General features: G+C 41.9%; 3 protein-coding genes across 7 annotated transcripts in view; 1 reads left to right on the top strand and 2 right to left on the bottom strand.

The window, feature by feature from the left end:
* Positions 1-1,910: 1,910 nt before the first annotated feature.
* mrps35 (mitochondrial ribosomal protein S35) lies at positions 1,911-12,220 on the top strand. 2 transcript variants are annotated; one of them, XM_080760698.1, is made up of 9 exons: positions 1,911-2,044; positions 2,453-2,505; positions 2,874-3,041; positions 4,621-4,681; positions 4,766-4,905; positions 6,011-6,120; positions 6,935-7,004; positions 11,135-11,254; positions 11,686-12,220. In XM_080760698.1, exons 1-9 carry the CDS (start codon positions 1,912-1,914, stop codon positions 11,845-11,847), a joined length of 1,017 nt encoding a protein of 338 aa, XP_080616824.1. In that variant the 5' UTR covers position 1,911; the 3' UTR covers positions 11,848-12,220. The 2 variants fall into 2 exon arrangements, with proteins under 2 accessions (XP_080616824.1, XP_080616825.1); XM_080760699.1 differs by having other exon boundaries at positions 1,911-2,054; positions 2,466-2,505.
* A 3,013-nt stretch (positions 12,221-15,233) lies between these two features.
* mansc4 (MANSC domain containing 4) lies at positions 15,234-20,315 on the bottom strand (the record flags this gene model as incomplete). Its single annotated transcript, XM_080761825.1, has 5 exons — positions 19,975-20,315; positions 18,686-18,820; positions 17,093-17,437; positions 16,653-16,873; positions 15,234-15,659 (listed from the first exon to the last, which is right to left on the bottom strand). The coding sequence occupies exons 1-5, from the start codon at positions 20,198-20,200 to the stop codon at positions 15,234-15,236; spliced, it is 1,353 nt and encodes a 450-aa protein (XP_080617951.1). The 5' UTR covers positions 20,201-20,315.
* Positions 20,316-22,527: 2,212 nt separating this feature from the next.
* The window catches only part of tead4 (TEA domain transcription factor 4), a 47,894-nt gene continuing 47,280 nt past the window's right edge, over positions 22,528-23,141 (bottom strand). For 3 of the 4 annotated variants that reach the window (XM_080762592.1, XM_080762591.1, XM_080762593.1), the window contains one exon: positions 22,528-23,141. This exon is cut by the window's right edge and continues 1,121 nt beyond it. The gene's annotated coding sequence lies outside the window, so the exon portion shown is untranslated. The other variant, XM_080762590.1, reaches the window with a different exon arrangement.

The raw sequence follows: 23,141 nt of genomic DNA, 5'->3' as shown, positions 1-23,141 counted from the left end.
ACCTATAATTAATTTATTAGCATTAAATGTCCACTCGCCCATCCAAAAGAAAAGCAAGATGGCTGCGACAGATTGTGAGCGCGACGGACTACGGAGGCCAGGAGGAGCAGAGCTGGTGACGTAAGAGGCAGGCAGTGTTGCCAGGTTTGCGAATTGTAAGCGAGTTGCAGTGTATGCAAGTAGCGTGGTTAAATTCCTTGTTTCTCGGCGTGTTGTGGCACCCGTTTATCTGCTGGCTCGATCGTGATTTTCATAAAAGTAATATTTGCAGAGTAAATAAGAAACTTGAACGGCTAAAAAATAGGCTATGTCAGTTCGGGGAGGGTGGCGAATTTATTTTGCATATAGAGATGTGTGGTAAAAGTGTGGTTCGGTCGGAGATAGAGCATGAAGAATGAGTATGGGTACACCTTTTCACTTGTATAGTAGATACCACAGCAGGCTATTAAAATGCTCTGCTACAAGTACTGTAGGCTAATATGTCTGGTGATGAGAGCAGAGCACCTACAGTAGCTGCTACTGTAACTGTTAAACTGCTGCTGTCTTTTAGTAGTTTCTGCTTTTAAAATGGGATTACCCATTGGGCGGGAACATACACACACACGCACACACTTGGTGAGACTTGCATAGATACTTTAAGCCACCACACTACAGTTAGTGTCTTTGCCTTCGAAACGAAATTAACTCCATGCAGCCATTGGGGTTATAGGGTTACAATTAAGGCTAGTTAAGGTTGACATACAGTAGGCCTATAGTTCGTATCGTATGCCTCTCAGCTTTTGCCCAAATATATCCTTTATAGCCTATTTTTAAGGCTTCTAGGCCTCGCCCAGGGTGTCAGGTATGTTTTGTATTAAAAATGTAATAGCCTATTACGTAGCCTACCGTTTCTGTGTTTGCATACTGACATTAAACACTATGTGTAGACTTTGCTCCGCGAATTCTTGTATGCATTTCACGCAACTTTACAGAAGGAAACGCTAAAGAATTATACATTGTGTATGTACCTACCTTTGGCGCGAATGGACAGCATGGCTACCTCGTCCATCCACTAACGTGTTGTCCTGGCTGAAGCCGTATTTACAAACTCAGTCTCTCACTCCACGTTTCTTGAAGAACTGTCAATGAGTTTCTCCTCGAGCTTCAAAACACAACATACGACTGAAAAGAAACAACAAACGTTGATTTGGTGGTCACTTATGAAGTTATGACTTGTTTAATCACGACGGCGTGGCGTTTCCTTTGAAGCGCATCACTGTTGGGACGCAGCGGCTGTGTGGACCCCCCGTGTGGACAAGCATGCAGCAGCAGCTGGCTGCCCGGCTGGATGATTAGGATGAAGAGGAGAGGACGGATGTGGATGCTGCTGACACATAAACCCACACTGTAAAACACACCAGTGTTAATTATAATTCCAGTGTACAAATGGATCCAAATGGACCTAAAGAGTGTATTGATTTTTATTGTAGAGAACAGACCGTGAGTGAGCCCAATTAAGATCCCAATTATTCAAATTATTTCATGAAAGATATGTGCTTGAAACAATAACACACACACACACACACACACACACACTTTGTCAAACTGAAATGACAGGAATTGCTTTTAGCCACAATGCCACATATCCAGTAATATTTTCAGTAAGGAGGAGAGCATTATGTTTAGGATTCATATAATTTGGAAAATAAATTTGACCATGCAAACGAACATTCGAAACTTGTGAAATGTTTCAAAACCAATTATGTTATATGCACTGTGACTATTTTTATTACACGTGTAATACTTACTTATACTGTCTGGAGTTACACATCTACATTATTAACCACGATAGGCCCCAGTTATATCTCAGTGCTGCGTCTAAATTGTCCCTCAACGGCCTCCGTCTGTAGTCACTGTCAGTCGGAAGAAAACATGGCGACTCACACATGCAAGGTGTTGTTGTCCTTAGGACGAATGAAAAGCCCTGCTTTTACACCCCACAGCCCTCTGGGCAGGGTGACATACGCCACGGCCCTGTCTACTAACAGACCTAATTCAAATAAAGGTGAGACTCTGTCTGCATTTTATTTACTTCCAATTCCTCATGCCACAGAGACCTACACAGCCTGCTAGCTTGTTAGCCGCCTGCTATGCTAAGTGCTCTGGCTTTATCTCAGTTCTCAAACTGTTATTTTAAGGACCCTATATCACTGGGAGTGTGCACATTTAAACACTCAGACAGAGACAGAGTTGTGTTGGAACCCCATCAAGGAACACTGCAGAGTTCCTGTGCGGTCCGACTCTGGACCCCACTTTAGGAACCACTGCTTAATTATTTAATCTGCTGGTTATTATGCTGTCGATTGTCGCTACTCACTAAGTAGTCCAATGTATGTAGGTAGTAGCTAATGGATAAGCCCTGTGAAAAACTCACTTAATGACATGCTTTGATTCCCAACTGTCTTATTGTAAGGATTTACTGATAGTAGAGGCAACAAAGGAGGACCCAGGAAACCCAAGAGAGAAGTAAGTCTGTCCCTTTGTCTCATACACACACACAGAGTTATGGGGCTTTGACAATATAATAAACCCACAATTAAAACTACCCATCGTAGGGCTCAAATAAATATACATCAATGACTCAAACACTTTTAGCCCTGCTTTGTTGCACAGCGCTTTCGTGCAAACAAAAAGTGAAATGCAATGCATTGGGAGCCTGTAGACCAGTTTTTTTTCCCCACAATTTTGACAGAGTTTTGCCTGACTCGCCCAAAATAGGCTTAGATTATTATTATTAAATTAAATTATCAATTGACTAATCAGTTTGACTGTTTTACCCCCCAATGCATTGTTTAAAGTAAAAGGGAAGCCTATAATTCCTGCCTGTGTACTAGTCAGGGGAACCCAGGACAGAGCAGATGGCAGTGGATCAGGACTGGACTGCCGTGTACCCGGCCTGGACTCCCTTCAGAGCCGGATCAGTACCCTTACCTGTGCGGATGGGCAAGCCTGTGAGAGGAGGTGTTCCCCCTGGGAAGAAGGGAAACCTGGAGCTCATCAAGGTCTGAAGACATCCATAACCCAATAAGAAAAGTGGAGGAAAAAAATGCATGTACTTCCAAAATGTCTGCTGGATCAGAATAATACTGTAGAGCAGACGTGTGTCTGCTCGCACGCTAAAATGCTCCATTTCGTCACTGTCAGGTGGAAACCTTGTACGTCCAAAACCGTTACTACTTCAGGAAATGGGGGAAAAAATAACCTGTTCCAATGTAGTTACTATTTAGTCAAACTATATTGTGCATCTTGTTTGACTGAAAAAGTTAACGCATTAATTTATTAAAAACAATAACATCTTAAATATGGACATACAAGGTTTATGCCTGACAGCGAGTCGCCGACGCATTAAGAGGATTTTATTTAATGCTTTTGTTATATTTTACTTTATACCTCAGGTGAAATGAAATCCTCTTAATATGAGCTTTTTGGCGTGCTGTGTGGATCTCTCTGCTCTAATCTACTGCATTCATAGTGAAATGTCACTAGACATGGATGCCCCCTGCTGTGTTTGGCTGAGGACCAAAACATTAAAAACAAAAGCATTGTCGTTTTGGTTAAACTCAGTAAAAATACCATAAAGCATAGCCATAGCAAATCTCTGCCAGGAGTAGGCATGCCCTGTCTGATGGGTATTTATTTTGTAATATTTTAATTTATTGCGTAACTTTCTGAAAACAAAAATACATTCACAATCTCCATATTTAATATTAATGAAATGTCCACATGTCAAACACGAACAAATACACAATGGAATGACTATAACTGTACAAAATAAATTACAGGTAGCATACCGTGTGCGCCTTCTGCACAGATTATTTTCGGAGTAGTTACGCTCTTGTTCTTTTTTTAACTTGTATTTTGTAGACTCTTGATGTGAAGAGCTGAGAGCTCCTTTCCTCTCTGTATCTTGTTTGTTCTAACTAAACATGCCAACAATCACCTGTTGCCAAACCCAACAGGTGATTGTAATGAGGTGATTAGGGTGTCATGCTATCTGCCCATACAACAGACTACAAAGCACAGAACTGTAGTTGGCACTATAGAGCGTTGCAGTCCCACCCCCTACGAGGACCCAGGACTTAATTCCCCCCGAGTTGTGACAAATCATGACAACAAACACAATTTTTTGTGCTGAACAAATAATTGTTTTTCTTTGTAATTATTTGTTCGGCCCAAAATATTTTGTTTGTTGTCATGATTTGTCACAACTCCAGTTGGCTTTGTCGGTGTAAACGTCTTTAAAGGACAACTTTAGTTTTTTTCAAAGAAGGTTCATGTTTTAATTTGGGTTATTAGACAAAGTAACAGTCTAATTGTGATTAATTATTTCTCAATTATTATTTTAAACAATCAGCCCTATTTTATACTGTACCACGTTGTGAATTTGTTTTTTGAGAATAGATTTGTTGAGGGGAAAAAAGGGGGCCTATTAGACCCAGGAGACTAAGATAATGAAGTGTGTGTGTATATATAGCATTTAAACAATTAAACAGACATGTCTACTATGGAAATGTGAAGATTGCTCTATCTTTATACTGTGTGGGGCTACTACTAATGTGTATTATGTAAAACTTCTTTCAGATTCCCAATTTCTTGCACTTGACACCAGCAGCCATTAAGAAACACTGTGACGCTCTGAAACGTAAGCCTCTTTTTCAACTAGAAAAGCATATAAAATAATAATTCAATGGAAGGCATAATAAATGAAGAGGTGTTGTGTCTTTAGCCTTCTGCACAGAATGGCCCTCAGCACTGGAGTCAGATGCTGTGTGTGATGAACACTTCCCCATCAAGTTAGAGAGCTCAGACTATGTTCATGCTGGAAGCTCACTTAGAAACCCTTCTGCTCGCATCGTTCATCTGAAGGTAAGTGTCCCACTATTGCCCTTATCAGGGTTCCTTTTCTTTAAAAAAAAAAGCAAAAACACAGGGAATGAATCCCTTTTGGACTATTTAAGCTTACCACCAGGAGTCTTACATTGTTACACAAAGAAAATAAACTTAAAACCTAGGCATTCCTTTCAGTTAAAGTGAAGAATCTTGTATTTGTCCATGGCAAAGCTTTTATAAATGGAAAGGTGACCAAGGCCTTAATCAGGGGATTTTTACTTCCACTACAGTATTTTGCTTTGAAAACTGCAAGAGAAAACCATATAGCTTAGCTATATGGTATATTATGCTATGAATCCACCTTTTGAAGAATAATGGCATTACAAATAAGAAATTGAGTGAAAGAGTTGGAATCACTGCCTCCTGAGCAGATTTATTTTAAACTGTTAACCAATAACCATAACATTTGCGTATGTCTAGTTTTTTACGTGTAGTGCTAGTTTTAGATTTACTTTGGTTTAACACTTACCTCCACTTACCCCTGTTGGGGTAAACATACCTCATTTGAGAAACTGCAAAAAAAAAGAATTACATTGAATTACAATGAATTACATTTAGCTCACCCCAGAGTTGTGGGTGACTGTTTGTAATCGCCCCAAGTTCCAGACTAATATCTACGCAGTGATATTAGTCTGGCCATGCCAGGCTACTCCTACAGTATACAGTCAGAGTATATTTATATTGTCATGTACAGTACAATGCAAAGCCATAGTGAGACATTATAATCGCATAGTAATCTCTTATATGTTCTACAAAGGGGTCACTGGTTAATCAAGAGATTTACGTTGAATGTGTAGGCACTGTAGGGATTTAAACAAAGGGTTGACGTAGTTGAAATTGAGTGTGTGTGTGACCTTATTTTTGAAGGGCGCTATATTCAGAAATATATATTAAAGAAATGTATGAAAGATGCAAGAAAACGGATAGGGAACAAGATGAACAAGGTGCTGTCCAGTAAGAGGAAAACCGTTAAAAGAAAACATAAAAAAATCTTTAGAAAAGCACACAATGATTCAATAACAAAGTATGCATGTGTTCTGCAAGAATATTAGTATAATGTGTTCTTATAATGGCATTCCAGGTAAAGCTGTCCAGTTTGAATCTGGACGACCATGCCAGGAAGAAGATGATTAAGCTGCTTGGGGACAGATATTGCAAACAGACTGATATCCTTAGCATCACAACTGACAGGTAAACAAAAAAAGCTTCCTAAAAAGGGCATGTTGAGTGTTCTGCAAAAATATTCAAATAAAAACAAAATCACAACATTCGCTTAACCCTGTTAGACCAGGAACCCCTATACATTATTTTGCCTTTCAATCCAATCTAGTTGTTGCCATGTAGATATTGCAACATACATCGTTTGAATAATTATTTTAAGTTTTTCGGAAACATAAGTCAGGAGGATTTAGAAGGCGTTTTTAGAATCGGCCTCAGGTCTAAATGGTTTAACCACTTAAAAACACTGTACACTCTTAATTGACCAGGATCCACTGTACACACTTAATTGACCAGCGTCCACTGTACACACTTAATTGACCAGCGTCCACAAGGGTCTATACATCAAATCTTTTCACTGAGAATAGCCAATCTACAAGCTCACAACACAGTCGCAAATTCCCAATGAGACAAATTGTGAGCTTGTAGATGTAGATGGCAGTCATATAAAACAGTGGTTTTCAACCCTTTTCATATCAAGGTCCATTATTTATTTGGCATTTGAGCCACGGACCACCATCTGATGAGGTTTAACCTCTCAGAACTTAGAATATTGTGTTGTCTTTGGATAAGATGTTGTCCACAATACCATGCTTTATTGATGTTGGTACCATTAGGAGAGACAACAGGCAAACGTTGATCAAAATAACAATTATTCCACATTCTCTAATTGTGTAGACTTCTTGGGGACAGAGTGGCATTCTGTGTACATACTAAACATTCATTAACCTTTTGCTATGTCATTGTTTGCATCTGAATGAGTCCCATTATGACTTCCCTCTCCTAGTTGTCCTTTGAAGCAGCAGAACAATGACTACGCCATGTACCTGCTGACTGTCCTCTACCATGAGTCCTGGGTAAGTTCACTTCATTAGTTTCCTTCTAATCAAGACTTGAAAAGACCCTCTGTCGTCATTACCCCAGAGCAGTCCATGACCCTGATCTCGGTCTAACCCTTAACAAAACGCTCTTTAGTCATCGTCATCGCACACAATCATTGGTCATTTAGTTATTCAGTGCGGAAGAATTTGAAAAAGAAAGAAAAGTGCCCCATTGCTTGGCAACAGTTTGGACTAATGGATTGGATGGCTGGTCCATCTGTGAGTCTGATCACTAGCCCACTTGACTGTGTGGACACCTGACACTACTTGGTAACCTCTCGTGGCCAAGGGTTCGAACACACTAAAGGTCTTTGTGGCAGGATGAGCACTACAGGTTTGTTCTGCTTTTCCACTGAGCCATGAATACTTCATGACTTCACCATTCATATATCAGCCTTTTGAATCATTTGGAAGGGTTGTTTATACTTTGGCATCAGCCTGCACTTGTAGATCACTGTCACTATATCTGTCGGCATGTTTCCATATCAGGAGCTTGTTTGGGATTGGACGCAAAAATACCATCTGTCCTTATGTGACCCCCTGACACACAGAGCCAGATCATGATGTCTATATTAAATGAAAGCCACACAGATGCTCTGGTGAGGCACTACTGTATGACATGGTTCAGTTTGATGATATTTTACTCAGATGTCAAGAAAATGAGGGGGGGGGGGCAAAATCCGGCAAAACACCCTTGTACGGAGATGTATAGAGCTGCGGGAGACGGGAATGCAACAACTACGCGACAGAGGACCCCACCATTGGATTAACATGCATTAACATTGGTCCAGCAATAGTGCGACAGCATAGAAAACTTCAAACAAATGTGTATTAGTCTACAAAATGTTATGTGCCCAAAGGGCCAAATGCAAGATCTTGCCCACTTAGTTCCTTTTTTTATTTTTACTTTCCTTTTGTTTTATGTACTGTACCTCAACGTTTTTTAGGTGTGCTTGAGCCTTTTGTCAGGTACCACTAGTGCAAAGGTTTGGACCAGGGAATTTGAAGAGAAAACAATTGTACATATGGATTTTATATATTTTTTAACTAACTTACTTATTTACTTACTTAGTTAATAAGTGGTTTTATTCAGTGACATTTACAATAGTGCAAACTGCAAAGTAGCTCTTTAGCAGCGGACAGTCATTCTGACTGTCCATCGTCCCTCTTATGGGACAGTGAGTCCATTAGGGAGACATCAGGCTTGAATGGACCCAGGCCCTGCAAACTGCGCCATTGTCCCTTTGACATTTCCCTGCAGATGGGGGGGTGGGAGGGAGACGGCCTCCCCTATCAGGTGTTGAACCTGACACACATTCACATTAAGCTCGCCATGCCCCGCCAGAGCAACTCGCCAACGGGTCATTACCACCAGCACCGGAACCAGCGTTGATGCCATTAGGCCAGTGGTTCTCAAAGTAGGGTCCGGGGACCCGCAGAGGGTTTCGGAAGGTCCGACTTGATATAGCCTCAAAGCTTTTAACCCTATTATTATTATACTTTGGCTGTACAAAAATAGGAAATCTAGAAGCTTGCAATGTGAGCTCGTAGATCTGAACATTTTTAATGATCTTGAAAACCACAAATCTTCTCTTAATGGGGTCCCTGGCACAACAACTTTTCAGTTGGGAGTCCCCGGCCGAAGATGTTTGAGAAACACCAAAAGATGACTCCCCCTGTTGTTTGAGAAACACTGCCAATAGGCCAAAGGATGACTCCCCCTGTTGTTTGAGAAACACTGCCAATAGGCCAAAAGATGACTCCCCCTGTTGTTTGAGAAACACTGCCAATAGGCCAAAAGATGACTCCTCCTGTTGTTTGAGAAACACTGCCAATAGGCCAAAAGATGACTCCCCCTGTTGTTTGAGAAACACTGCCAATAGGCCAAAAGATGACTCCCCCTGTTGTTTGAGAAACACTGCCAATAGGCCAAAAGATGACTCCTCCTGTTGTGCAAAGTGCAACTTTGGGGAGCCTTTTCTCGTAAACGCTTTAGTCACGTGAAAAGAAAAGAACAAGAAATTGTTCTCTGTTGGGAATGAATGTCCGGAAAACCGTCCTGTGCCCTTTTGGGAGGCACAATGAAAGGCACAGTGCTGCCCCATTGGTCTGGTGGAAGCTGTGAGAGTGGAGTGGCGCTCGGCTGAGAAACGCAAGCCCACAAAGAGGCTGATTGTTGGCAGCCAGCGAGGTGATTTTATCTGCCCCACTCGGAGAGAACGCAGCCAGGACCCATAACCTTAACCTGCCTGCCTTGCCTGGTAATTCCACTGTGTGCGCTAATCCAGACCAGCGCTCTAGCCTCCTGCCTGGGTCTACCTGTCACCGAGCCAGTGGGAGTCTCTTATTTCCTACTGCTTGTTTTATTATTTATTTGTAATAATTGACCAAATTGATTATCGTCTGATTAACCACTTAATCGCCCTTAATAGTCCTAATTTATACTTTGTAGTGCAACCGTGTCGCATGTGAGATTTGTTTATTTTAGTACATTTTCCTTTGCGGGGGTGGGGGGGGGGGTGGACTTTTAAATGTGTTCCCCCCAAATAGTATTTTTTTCATTAAAAACGATTAATTCTATTCCAGTAACTGTTGCACCCTTATTCACCACTAGAGGCCACTCAAGTCACTTTTGCCCACTCTGTGCCCCAGTGCCTATAATGTGAAGATGTAAACATGGAGTGTAACCCATGAGCCAGTGCACATGTTGTCCTCAGCAGGGGAAGACAGGTGGCCGCTGGGCTCTTGGCACAGTCTCTCAGCACTGTATTTTCCTCCCGTCGGCCAAACTCTTTGGAGATGGATGAAATGACAGACATGGCGTCACAACTGTCAGCACCTCATTATTTACTTCTAGCTTGTTATTTTGAACTCGAGGACACTAAGAGGAAAAAGCAATGTCTGATTTTCTTTTTAGTTATTTGCTCCTGAATAAATACATTTGTAAAATACAAAAGACAACCAACATAAGCTGTCAATTAACGTGGTCTGAGAGCAGACCATGTTTTTTCAGTTTTAGTGTTTTTAACGTTAAAGTAGTCTCGGCTTGGGCCTACGATACATTAGAAGGGACGCACGCCGCCGATCTATTCTCAGCCTTAATCCTCTGCCCGACGGCAGCGCACTCGACCCACTCACTGTCTTATAGATCAGATAATGCACGGCATAGTTAGTAATGATGCTCATTAACCACACAAACACCTGGCAAGAGCAAGAGAAGCCAGGTTATATCACTGCCTTTGCTTTAAGCTGACACACAATGGAGCCTATTGTCCCAGCGGGGAATGTGATGGCAGCTAGACGGGGCCGTGGACAGAGCAGCACGTATGGAGAAACCCTATCGCTGTGTGAGAGGACCAAACATCAAGCAAGGAAAGCCCCACAACACACCTGTAGAACCTTCTGAAACTGGCTCTTGTCAAAAACAAGATAACAAGACGCGTCACACGGGGCTGCAGCTATTGATGCATTTTTCGAGTATTCTGTCGATTTGCTTTTTCAAATCAAGAAACACGTTTTATTGTTTACGTTGCTGTCGGGCGGAAAACCCTTCTCCATATTTATACCTTTTTGTATTTTTCGATTAGTGCAATGCATGATTTAGGCCTTATTTTATACTTCATCATACATGTTTGCGCAAAAATAGCCGATCTACAGGTTCACAACGCGTCCGACTCCAGTCACTGCCACATACTAGTGTCATGACCATGGGGTGTACTTGTGGGAAAGGGAAAATGGGAGACCTGGTTAGACAGAGTGCTCGAGGAGTAGCATTTAGGGGTTAAGTGTCTTGCTCATGGACACCTAGCTGGGAATCGAAACTGGACCTGCTTCCCATGCTATGGCTGCCCCCAATGTCATAGCCTGTACATCAAGGTGCCTTAGGCGGCAGAAACAGGAGATGTGTGAACACATGATACAACCTTTATGGGGTTTGATACTGCCTTATGACTACCGGTAGTTTAAAAACCTGGTGAAGCCACATCATAGCAGATAATATTAATTAAGTAATTAACTTGAAAACAATCATTTCTGACAATCGACAGCATAGATGAGGTTTAAGGAACCCAGGCATCAGTCCTTTTTTCTTGTCTTTCACTGATCAGAAAACGGAGGCATGGGAAGCAGAGAAGACGGTGGCAGACATGGAGGAGTACAGCTGGGAGGACAGTCCATCCCAGAAGAACATCTTGAAGAACATCTTTTCCACCTTTGTTGGCATGAAGGTAGGACTATTGATCTGATTATCCAATTATTATTATCCGATTATTCTATTGATTACCGTTTTTCTATTTCACTATTTCTAAGATTTTGAATGGAGGAAAACGAGGGACATTTCTCAACATTGATATTTAATTTTAACTAAAACTTATTATGGATATTTTTTCATAAGTGAACAAATTAGTTCAGTGGCTTTCAACCTGCTAAATGGAGAGTTGGTAACCAAATGGACCCTTATAGATCTTGAGACTGTAAAATGTTCATTTTATTGACCAATTTTACACTAAAGTTAAATTATTGTAAACATCTGCATTAATTAATTTACAAGAAGTCTACACAGTTAGAGAGAGAGATAATGTATTAACTGTTCACCCCTACATGCAGGTGGTGAAGGAGGGAGAGAGATAATGTATTAACTGTTCACCCCTACATGCAGGTGGTGAAGGAGGGCGATGCAGAGGAGGTGAGAGAGGAGGTGCTGGGGTGGGCGGAGGTGCAGGAGTACAGGGACTCCGTCACCAGACTGAAGAACGAAGGAGAGAGCGAGAGCACCATGCTCCAGTACAGAGAGGCAGTCAAGAAGTTATTCAATCTCTAATCCATTTATAATCTATTGGAAATGACTTATTCTATCAATTACTAAATAAATGGTGCATTTATTATATAGCGCCTTTATCCAAGCGCCCGGTCAGTGATTCCAGCTTATCGTACAGGCACGCATCGGTGTGCATCTTGGCCGGCGTGGGAGACTGGGAGTTCCCCTGACACTGGACTGAACTCTGACAGGTTTTTCGGCCGCAGCTTGCCCGAGGAGCGACACACAGGCCAGAAATTAGAGTCTGGTAAAAGTATGGACACGTTTCCACAGTCTAATCCAACCCTTTGATGTACATAAAGTGTTCTTCTCATCATCAGCACAATGTTTATGTTGTATTTATTTTCCAAAAATAAACTCTAAACTGTTGTACATGTATGCCTGATACAATAGTCCATCATTCAATACCACAAAGCCTGTTGTAAAAAATATATATGTGGGTACAGCATTGTTAATATATTACAAAAAAAAAAATCTATCTTCATATAAATGGTCCTTATAATACTAATAAGATGGTGGGCTGCAGACAGTTCAGAAACCTGTCTGCCAATGACATTGATTAAACTATAGCCTTAGGCGCGATTCATACTACTATTTTAGAGCCGAATAAAAGTCTGTTCGGCTCTGTAGAGCCTACAATGTGACGTCATTTGAGGTTCGGGGGGGGGGGGGGGGGGGGGGGGTACCGTCCTAAAGTAGTCTCTTCTGTGCTACTGAAAATTTCTGACGAGCCGAAATCATTTCGGCACTACAGCGCCGAAATAGGAGTATGAATCGGCCCTTCTTAGTCTTCCTGAAAAGTTTGTACGCTGAAATCGAAGATTGTTACGTTAAGTAAGGGATAATATCTGGCTAGGTGGTCATTGTCGAGAGTTAATCACCCTGAAGGTGAATTGTATCCCGACAATGACCCCCTATACTATATCCAGATATTATCCCGCTTATTACATGGCTACCTAACATAAATTGATCCAAAACACAACAAAAAAAGTATTCGCACTGGCTGCGTCTGCCCAGCTGCAGCTGTCTGAAAACAAGGAAGTGAGTTGATCAATTCAGCGATTGACCAGACTAAAGCATTCAACCAAGCCATGTAATAAGGTGCATTAAATAAAGTTTCAAATCTTGCTTGAACTGAACAAAGCTGGATTCTGAACTGTCCACAGATTCTGAAACCACGCCATCTTCTAATCTTGCAAAATGGGTGCTCCTTCATGTTTCCGTAACATGAAGAGCTGTTATTTGATGGCCAGCAGGGCCAGTTGTGCTCATCTCCTGCTCCGTGCTCCATGCTCCCATCCTGCCGTCCTCCTCCCGTCTCCTAATGGGGTGAGGAGAGCGACGTCCCCGCTCAAAGGACGCATTCAGCTGCAGGTCTGTTTAAAAAGCACCCAAGTCCCATTAAACGGCTTTGGTCCGTGCTCCTTTTAGTTCTAGGTCACCAGAAACTCAATGCCATCCAGAGATGTGTGGGGGAGACCGGAGGGGAGCAGAATGAATCTATGAATAAAGTTCACAAAAGACTCAACACACTCCAGTAGTGCTGGAACGTAACGGAGTGGGTTTACAGTACTGTACTTCAGTACGGTTTTGCTTTACTTAAAATATTTATTGTATATATTATATACAAATTAAATTATGCTACTAATAAAAAATGTTTACAAAACTATTTAAGCCCAGTTTTCTAATTTGTCTATTAAAAAATAGAGGTCACAAAGACAGATTTTGGCAAATTTGAGTACTTATTCTTTGGTACCGTATATGTAAGTATATTTTGATGGCAATACTTTTGTACTTTTACTCAAGTCAATTTTGAATACAGGTACTGTATTGATATGGCTACTTTTTGTTCCTTTTTTTTTAATCTACTTCCACCACTGCCCCATAGTGCTTCGAACAACTCTGGAGTTTGTTACTGTAGCATTTCTTGCTTGGAAGCCCACATCAATGCACTTAAGTGTAGGGCAGAGGACATCTGGGGAAGGGCCATGGGGTTTGGCATCAACATCACTTAGAATCTATTGAAGTGTATCAAAATGTGGGCCTGCCAAATGGACACTCATTTTTCTGAAGGCAAATTATCCCACCTTGGATGGACCCGTTCTGTCTCAACTCGCAATCCTCGTAGCAAACTTTGGACATGGCACACACTAATTGTTTACACTAGAACTGTAAGCGCCGATTCATACTCCTATTTTAGAGTCGAATGAAAGTCAGTTTGGCTCTGTAGAGCCTACAATGTGACGTCATTTGAGGTTCGGGGGGGGGGCGGGTATTGTCCTAAAGTCGGCTCTTCGGTGCTACTGAACATTTCTGACGAGCCAAAATCATTTCAGCACTACAGCGCCGAAACAGCGGTAAAATAGGAGTATGAATCGGCCCTAATGCCTAATTTATTCTCCATGTGATGGCGTCTAATGCGGAAAATAGTCCTACAACCTATTTTAAGCATGTGAGCTTGTAGATTGGCTATTTTCGGCTTAAGTCTCTGAACCTTATCCCTCGCAAACTAAACTATCCAGACAGACTAACTATTTCAGGTTCACACACACGTCTCAGCTAACACGGACTACATTTTCCTAAGAATTGGCTGAAAATATAGTAATGTTTTATAGCTACATACACTTTGCTATGACATTTGGGATTTGGCAAACCTTCACAAAGAATCAAAACACACGTTTACCGTTCTAGAATCTAGAATAATTATATAAGATTAATACGACAGCATCTCAGAGGTCGTCTTCCATGCGTGAAGTACTGGGAGCTGATGGTAGGTGTGGCACTCCAACTCAGCAACCATCTCTCAGGGGTCTAGTGCATTGTTACGGGTACAAACTCCTGCGTGCTACTAGCTGATACCGACAATAAGCCACTCCCGACCTACTTCATGGTGGGCAGTCGTCCAGGTTTGAACGGTATTGTCCCAGTTTCAAGCTGGGTGTCCCGAGGCCCAACACAAACCTATAAAACATTGACATGTTCCCGGTGTTCAGCATTCACCAGTGACCACCAAATTGTCCTGGTTTTCACCACAATTAAAAATAATACTTGTTTTAGCGCGTACATGGATATCATGTTCTGTTCTGTATAGTAAGTGATACAATAATTGTTTCCCAACCTGATGAAAACACCAGGTGAAAATAAAAATTCAAACCAATGTCAAAAGTAGCAAGAATAGTAGATCTACAAGCTCACAATGTGTCGTGCTGCAACGTGTTGTGATCTTATAAATCTGCTATTTTCTCTATTTTTTAAAATCAGATGTAAGTGATTAACGGTCCCGGTTTGGGTTCTTTGCAAACACACCCAAACACATTTCGGAACGGTGAAACCTCAGTTCCGACCATTCTGGCTCCAGCTCTCCCCACACCCCCTCCCCCCCCGACCCTTCAGGAGCTCTCCCTGACCAGCACGTACTTAACGAGCCTCATGGAGCCCCGCCGTACTCGCCAGGTGGTCCTGTAGCGTCCCTTCCTCCTCCGGCGTCCCCTCCAGCTGACGGCCACCACGATGGAGCAGCAGCAGCTCAGGAGCACCGTGATGCAGGTGGCCACGGCGATGAGCAGGCTGTGAGCGGCCACGTGCCAGCCGGGCCCCAGCTCGCCGAGGCTGTCCTGGTCCCCCTCACTGACCTGACCTCCTCCTCCTCCTCCTCCCTCACCAACGCCCGCGCTGTGGTTCCTCCCTCCCAGGTACACCTTGGTGTCGTTGGGCGGATAGTGCTGGCTGCTCTCGATGTTGGCCATCAGGCCCATGGTGGTCGGGGCAACGCTGGCATCATGCGCTGCAGGACTGCTGGGGACCTGGGTGTAGGCCTGTCAACCAATCATGAAATGTTAGTTTTTTGCTGTTGGGGGAAAAAACTCCATATTTTAACTTTTGGGTTTTCTTCCTCCATTAAAATAACGCCCCTACTTGATCATGATACAGCATCGCACGAAAGCATCAAGTAGCAGATAGGCAAGCTCCAAACGTGGTGCAAATCGATGCATTTTGAGCTTGTAGATCTGCTACTGTATGAGGTTTCCACCAGACAGATGAGTTGATGATTAACCCATTCTGACCGGGCACCCATTTTGGTGTTAGCATCATGTTATGCTTTAGCTATTTAAAAATAGCAGATCTACAAGCTCATAGCGCGCCACCGAGTGGCGCGCTACGAGCTTGTAGGTCTGCTATTTTTGAAAAATCGAAGAACGACTGACATTTTTAGAATCTGATCTCAGGTCAGAATGGGTTCATCAGACCAGTGTGTGTCCAGTGGAAACCTCGTATGAATCTGATCTCAGGTCAGAATGGGTTAATAGTCATACCGATAATAGGTTCTATGCACAGCTTCTGTGTGTTCCATTCTAGTCAAACAGAGTTAGGTTTGCTTCTATTGTACACTGGAAAGACTGCTATACTAAATGGAGGGGATCCATAATTAGTAACACATTGTTGCTGAACATAGAACCACAATGGAAAACAAGTCCCCAGGACTTTTAGCCTTAATGTCTGACTGTAGACATTACATTTCTGACTAATATTCAACCAATCAATCAAAGCACATGTGAAGGAAGGAAGCAGCCAAATAATATAGCTGCTGTGCATATTGTGATTAATGATTTAATTGTGTTTAATTGGATTTGGACTTTGAAACCTACATAAAACATTTCTGTTTGGGTACCAAACATCAAATTAAATAATGTGCTAAGCTAAGGTACACTTGTAGATCAGTTTTTCATGTAATATTTTGTACATTTCTTTTTTTACAGAGAAGATTAATGGAAACTGATTATTATATGTGATTATCTAATTCTTCCTACCTGAGAGAGGGTGGTGGAGGGAGCGGGCTGGGTGGTGGTGGTGGTGGTGGTGGTGGTTGTAGCAGCAGCCTCCATAGATGTGGGGACGGTAGGGGTGGTGTGGGTGGTGAAAGGCACATGAGGGGTGGGCGTAGGGGGCGGAGGTGGCATTGATGTGGTGGTGATGACGGAGGTTTGTGGTCGTTTAGAGGGGATGGTGGGTGCATCAGTCTCCACCTGGTCTAAAAGAGGTGATGAGGAGAGAAGGACCAAAAGCATGGTTATTATATTACTAAAAGCTAACTACAAGTATTTTTTTTCTTTTGTTTTTAGTTATAATTTAGTTAAAAAACTAACAACTAACTAATTAACAAAACTAACGAAGCTACCTCAAATCTAAGCGAATAGGAAACAAAAAAGACAAAAAAATATAACTAATGGACATTTCAAAAACGAATAACCTTGGAACAAAGCTGATGTTGTTGTTGAAAGGGTTGTGTGTTGACTAGCAGCACTCCGCGGTGTGGAGGTGGAGGTTGAAGTGGATGGTGGTGAAACTGGTGATGGTGGTGTTTTTGTTTTGGAGGTTCTTGTGGTGGGTGCTGATGAAGTGGACGGCTGTGCCTTGCCAGACGGCTGTGCTGGCATGGGTGGCCAGTTGAACTGTCTTTTGTCTGAGGCCAAAGGTTCTGAGGCCAGGGATTCTGAGGCGTTGACCCAGCCGCCGGACAGGTGCGGCCACAGGCGCACATTATTGCCGTTGGACGTGAAGTACTTCCCAAACACCAACAGGTCAGGATCTACACCTGTGTGGCATAAAACCCAAGTATGACTCACGATAGCGCCACCAGGAAGCCACATTTTGCAAAACACATTTTTTTGAGTACTCCTACAGATTTTGTCCAAACATCACGCAAATCAGTACACCGTACCTCTGTAGTCATTAAACGAAACGTGTCTTTCAGATTTTTCATATTCCATCCTGAATGGCTAAAATTGGCTTCAACGTTTCCAGGAGTGCTTTTTGAACAAAAGGCTGCAAATCATGAACACAGCGAGCGATTGAGGTGAAACTTAGCATGCACATTCACACTACATTGAGGAACAAATGCCACCCTTTTAACATTTTATTACATCCCATTCTTTCTAAACAAAATGCAAAACATCATGTCCGATCATCAGTCCGATCCTTCATATTCCATCCTGATTGGCGACTTCTAACATTGCTGAACCACTTTTTCTAGTTTTTAATGTTTCTTTGCCTGACATGATGTGGGTTAAAGCTGCACTTTGTAACTTTCCTGTCCTCTTCTATGCTTGCTCAGGGGATAAATTGATTTTTTTTTTAAGATTGATTTTTTTTGGTGGCTTATTTTTTATGGAGGGATAGACAGTAGGCTGACAGTAAATGGGGAGAGAGATGGGGGGGTGACATGCAGTAAAGGCCGTCGGGATCGGGAGTCGAACCCGCGGCACACTGCCAGACTGGATTACCAGCCAAGATTGCCTGGACCGCTGAGCCACGGCCCAGGCCAATAAATTTAATCTCAGATCTTCATCAGATCCTGTGTGTAGGTGAGCTATGACCTTTGACACGATCTTAAGATTTAAGATAGTGTCAAAAGGTCATTTCAAGTCTCAATAGAAGAGCAGGGAGATAAAATACAAGTGTCCCATTTGTATAAGTTATGATATCTGCAAGGACTTCTGAAGAAGTACACCTGTTAATGAGGTGATTTTTTTTTATAAAAATACATTTTGCTCTGCTTTCTGTTCCCAGGCAGTGTTTTTGGTGAAAACTAAATTTATTCAAATGCCAATAGAACGGAACATCACGGTGACAGACGGGCAGAAACGTCTTATCTCCATAATCTAGTTTTTCGGAAAACATCAAGAAGCACGGTGTGAAGCGGAATTTGAATTTGAAGCCTGAAAAGTAACAGTTTTGGACATAATGGTTTCCACCCGACAGAGACATTACTGTATGTCAGCTCAGAGACTCGACAGACAGCGACAGAGACATTACTGTATATTATGTCAGCTCAGAGACTCACCCTTTGTGATATTGTACAGAATGACGTTGCTTCTTTGGCTCAGAACGCAGCTCTCCAGCGTTGGACAATGCAGGTGAAAACAGTTCACATTTTCTTGAATAGTATCATAGTGGAATATCGCCAGATTACAGGAAACTATGAAGGGAAAGAACAGATCGGTGCGCTTATCAACAATTAGGCTACAATACCAGGCACATACAGTAGCCTACCTCAGTGGTTCTCACGTGTTTCATGTCAAGGACAACTAGACAAGGACCCCCAAATTTGTCCTATATTTATATTTATATTTAAATTGCCTAGATATTTATAAAGTTGTGATGGGACACATTGTGAGCTTGTAGCCTACCTGTAGACCGGAGCTGCACTACTGTATGTAACTTTCCATTTCTACCCCGGATTTGAACCCAGAGGAGATTTCGTTTTTAAACCATTGATATAATAGAACCATGCCGGCTTGCTCAGGGAATGAAGTGAGCATCAGGTCAAACGTGGTGTCTGATGTCTAAGACTTTTGACAAGATCTAAATGTCTCAATAGAAGATCAAGGAGACAACATAAAACCACCCTTATTGTAAAGATTATACTGCATTAACATGATGACCTGATGAACACAACGTTGTCAGCCAAATAAAGACGTTTTTGTAACTGGTATGGTGTGCAGGCCATAAACATTTACATTATACTCTACCATACAGAATGGCAAAATTGTAAAAATAATAATAATAATAATAATAATAATACATAGTGCCGCTTTAACCATTTTGTTGAGGACCCTCTAGCTGGAGTCCCCTCGATGACCCCTGGGGGTCCCCCAGACCCCACTTTGAGAACCATGAGTGGCCTAACCCGTGTTAATCAGTGCAGAATGAATGTGAGGTAAAAGGTAGTGTATATAAGTGATATTTTATGGTTAAGACAAAGAGCATTTGTACAGTTAAAACTCTATATTCTGATAGTAATCATTGTGAGTCTTCGTTCTCTCCAGCTCTTTAATTAACAATTTACATTTCCAGGTGGGACACCAATCAGGAGAGAGTAGCCTAGCCTACCCGTTATCATCTTCATGTTTTTAAGTGTTCCAGATCCAGTTTTGTCCTGTATTTTACATCCTGATTGGATCAAATTGGTATCCTGACTTGTATTTTGTGTTTGCTCTCTGTTTATGCCTACTAAAGAGATGGAGATATGGCGGAGACACCGTTAGAACAAACATTATATTATCATATAGAGTAGGCTATATCTAAGACTTATTTTAACAAATTAAACTAACTTTAATAAACGATACTCACAGTTTCTCGTCAGACAACACGTGCGGCTGCATTTCAGCGCCGTCTCCTCTTGGTAATATTTGAGCAGCTGCGCGCCTCTCCTCTGAGACTCCTCCACATCTATAAAGAGTCCGGGGAAGCGTCGGATCCAGCAGTTCTTGTAGTAAGACGTGGGCGAGCACCTCGACTCAGTGCTGGCGGTACACACCAAACTCACAATGGACAGCAAACCCCATGGGACATTCATTGCGCGTAATGGTGTACATCAGACCATGATAATAACAATAATATACAGTTTAAAGACGTACTGGACATGATGCGGGCAGGCATGACATGAAGGTAGACTGGATATGGTCTGATCTGCTGCTGCTGTGTGTTTGTAGCTGCAGGTGTGTCACCTGCACAGAGGAGGAGGTGCATGCAGACCTGCTCATGCGTAATGGTGGCGCTTCTATATTTGCTTATTCATCTCGACTCGAGACCTTTTTCTTTCGATCTTTTTTTAAAGCGTTTGACCAGACTGTATGAAGCCTAAAAAAATCAAGGGAGCCCCGTATAATAAATGACTATTATATATGTTTACTAGCCTATTAGTTTCATATCAAGGGCTTCAACATCAGGCTCTCTGCAAATGAGAGCCTGGATATTTGGATAATTATTAGGTTATTTGTTAGGCTATTATTTATTTATTATTGCCAATGCCACGTAGCCTAAACTGCCGATATAGCAACATTTTACTTTGGGTGATAAATAAATATAGGCCTAATATAACACCCAAAGTCTGCAAGTAGCATTTTGTAGTAGGATATAGTAGTATTTTTTTTCCTATTTGCTAAATGGATCATGCAATAGTTCCCCAATATAACTTTATTGGGGAACTGCATCATCCATTTTGCAAATAGAAAAAAATCACACCCGCTCTTATCATACATGTCTCATTCTGGCCAATCACAATTTGAGTCCTCACTTTTGCCTTCAATGGTTGTGTTTACACAAACCCTCAAAGCTGGACATGGCTAGGAGCTATAGGGGCAAGAAGCAGTCAGTGTAAAAATCTAGATGTTTTCTTGTTTTTTTCCAAACTGAGAATTCCCGTAGATTTTGTACAAACTCTTGCAGACCCAGGGTCACATGAGATTATCCCAATAAGCCATTTTCTCGCTCAGTTTCATTTGTTCCCTCCTCATGCAACGTCTCTCTCACCTATTGTCTGCTTGTCTGAGTTTCATTCTCAGTTTACAGCTAACAGCAGGGTTTGTAGATAAATGGACCCCATGGGTTAGAGGCTAAGTCTGGCTCACATTGTGTTGTTGCCAGTATTTATGGAGTGGTAACCTTTCCTTTACACCAGTCGTTCTCAAACCACTGGTGTAAAATTCATTATTTCAAGGCCCCCAGTTTGGTATAATACCAGTAAGACGTGAAGGGCGAGAAGCAAGCATCCGTACACGCATCCGCCTGGGTGACAGTAGACTGCTAGGCCTATTGCCTGTAATGTATACAATACAGTCTTCTATAGGCTAACTAGCATAGAATAATAGAATAGTTTAGTATTCAGACTGAATCCTAGATATTTTAGATATGACATTACTACTAATATCCATGCCCCACCTCCTGTGGATACACAGCAGCATTGTTTAAATGAAATATAAAATATAAATTGTTATTGTGCATGAGAAACACAAGCTGAGGAAGTAAGGAGTGATAGACGCAGAAGGCCGCCATTGTAAGCCTCCTGTAAAGTATCTGACTGGGCATGTGCCCCAGTTTAGAGTTTGGCATAAGGAGCAGTGGGCACTTAACACTAAAACTCATAATCATTCTTTGGTTTTGAACCGACACCGCCGTGGCTCACATGGCAATTGGCACTGTTTCACCTACTGATACATCACATGAAAAGCTGGCGCTGCCACTATAGTTGGTTGCCAAAGCCTCAAAATAGAACTGTTATAATGTTGCTAGACAAGCCCCCCCTCCTTGACTGATCTTCAAAGAGTTTGAGCCCAATCCTCCAGTTCTTTACTGTCTAGACTAATAATGCTAGACTGCTGCTGAGCTGAAAGAAAATATGGAAAACCAAGATTGTTTTTGGCAAATGTGATGACGTCTCTTGACCAACAGATGGCACTGCGGGCTTACATACTGTCTGTCCTAGGCAAGGCCCAGGGCAAGATCAATTAAATTACACATCTATAGAAGTATCAACCATTTTCATTTCAAGGAACCCTCAGTTTGATGTGATTAGGCCGAATAGCCTACCTCCATTTGATACCGTTTGGTATCTCTGGGTAGGGTTGGGTATCGAAATTAGGTTCCAAGTAGGAACTGTTTTGTAGCATTGTTATCTTACGACAACCATCAAGGGCTGACAAAATAGTACTTTTTTGTAGACAAAATCAACTGTACATTTAATCGACTAAAATCATGGTATTTAGTCGACTAAAACTAAGACATTTCAGATGACAAAAATATGATGCTGTCAAAATCAACACTGCACCGGACCAGACATTTGAGAATCCATAGAGATGCAACCATGGGTTTCAGACAGTCATCATTATTGGAATATAAAATCCAGCGACAGACACACAGGTTATGTAAAGAAGCACTTTGTATTTTCCATCTGACGCCTCAGGGCAAGTTACAGTTTACAATCAACTCTGTAATCATCTTATTACAGATCCAAATACATCTGGTTCAAGTTAGCAGTGTTATTATGTGCCTTTTGTTGGAGTCAGAAGTTGTTTGTTTTTTTCATCAAAAAAGTAACAAGACAGTACAAGAAATACTGAACATTAACAACATCAAACAAGATGAATACAATAGTTATCCCCCCCCCTCCCCAAAAAAAAAGAAAATAAATCACAACTTTTAGCCTCTATTCTTTCACAATTAATTACGAGGAGATGGATATGGCACTGTACATTATTATGCGTCATCAAATAAACACAAAAGATTGGCACAAAGGAACTGCAATACATTATGGAGGTGCAGAAGAGCGAGTTTCTGCCTCAATTCTCTCTTTTTTTTTCAGTTTTAGTTTTCTCTCACCGTCATTCATATTTATATTCACTAGGTGGCGGCCTCGGGCAGCCAGACTCTTCACAGGTCCATGTGACAAACCGTCCCCTGCACATGCACGATGAGTGGAAAAGGAAACTAAGTCAAACAAGCACTATAGTTAAATGAGA

This window comes from Protomyctophum bolini (assembly GCF_963924005.1).
Source record: "Protomyctophum bolini genome assembly, chromosome: 4".
Taxonomy (NCBI): Eukaryota; Metazoa; Chordata; class Actinopteri; order Myctophiformes; family Myctophidae; genus Protomyctophum; species Protomyctophum bolini.
Note: the sequence above shows the minus strand (reverse complement) of the source record. Positions and strands in the feature narration are given on the sequence as shown.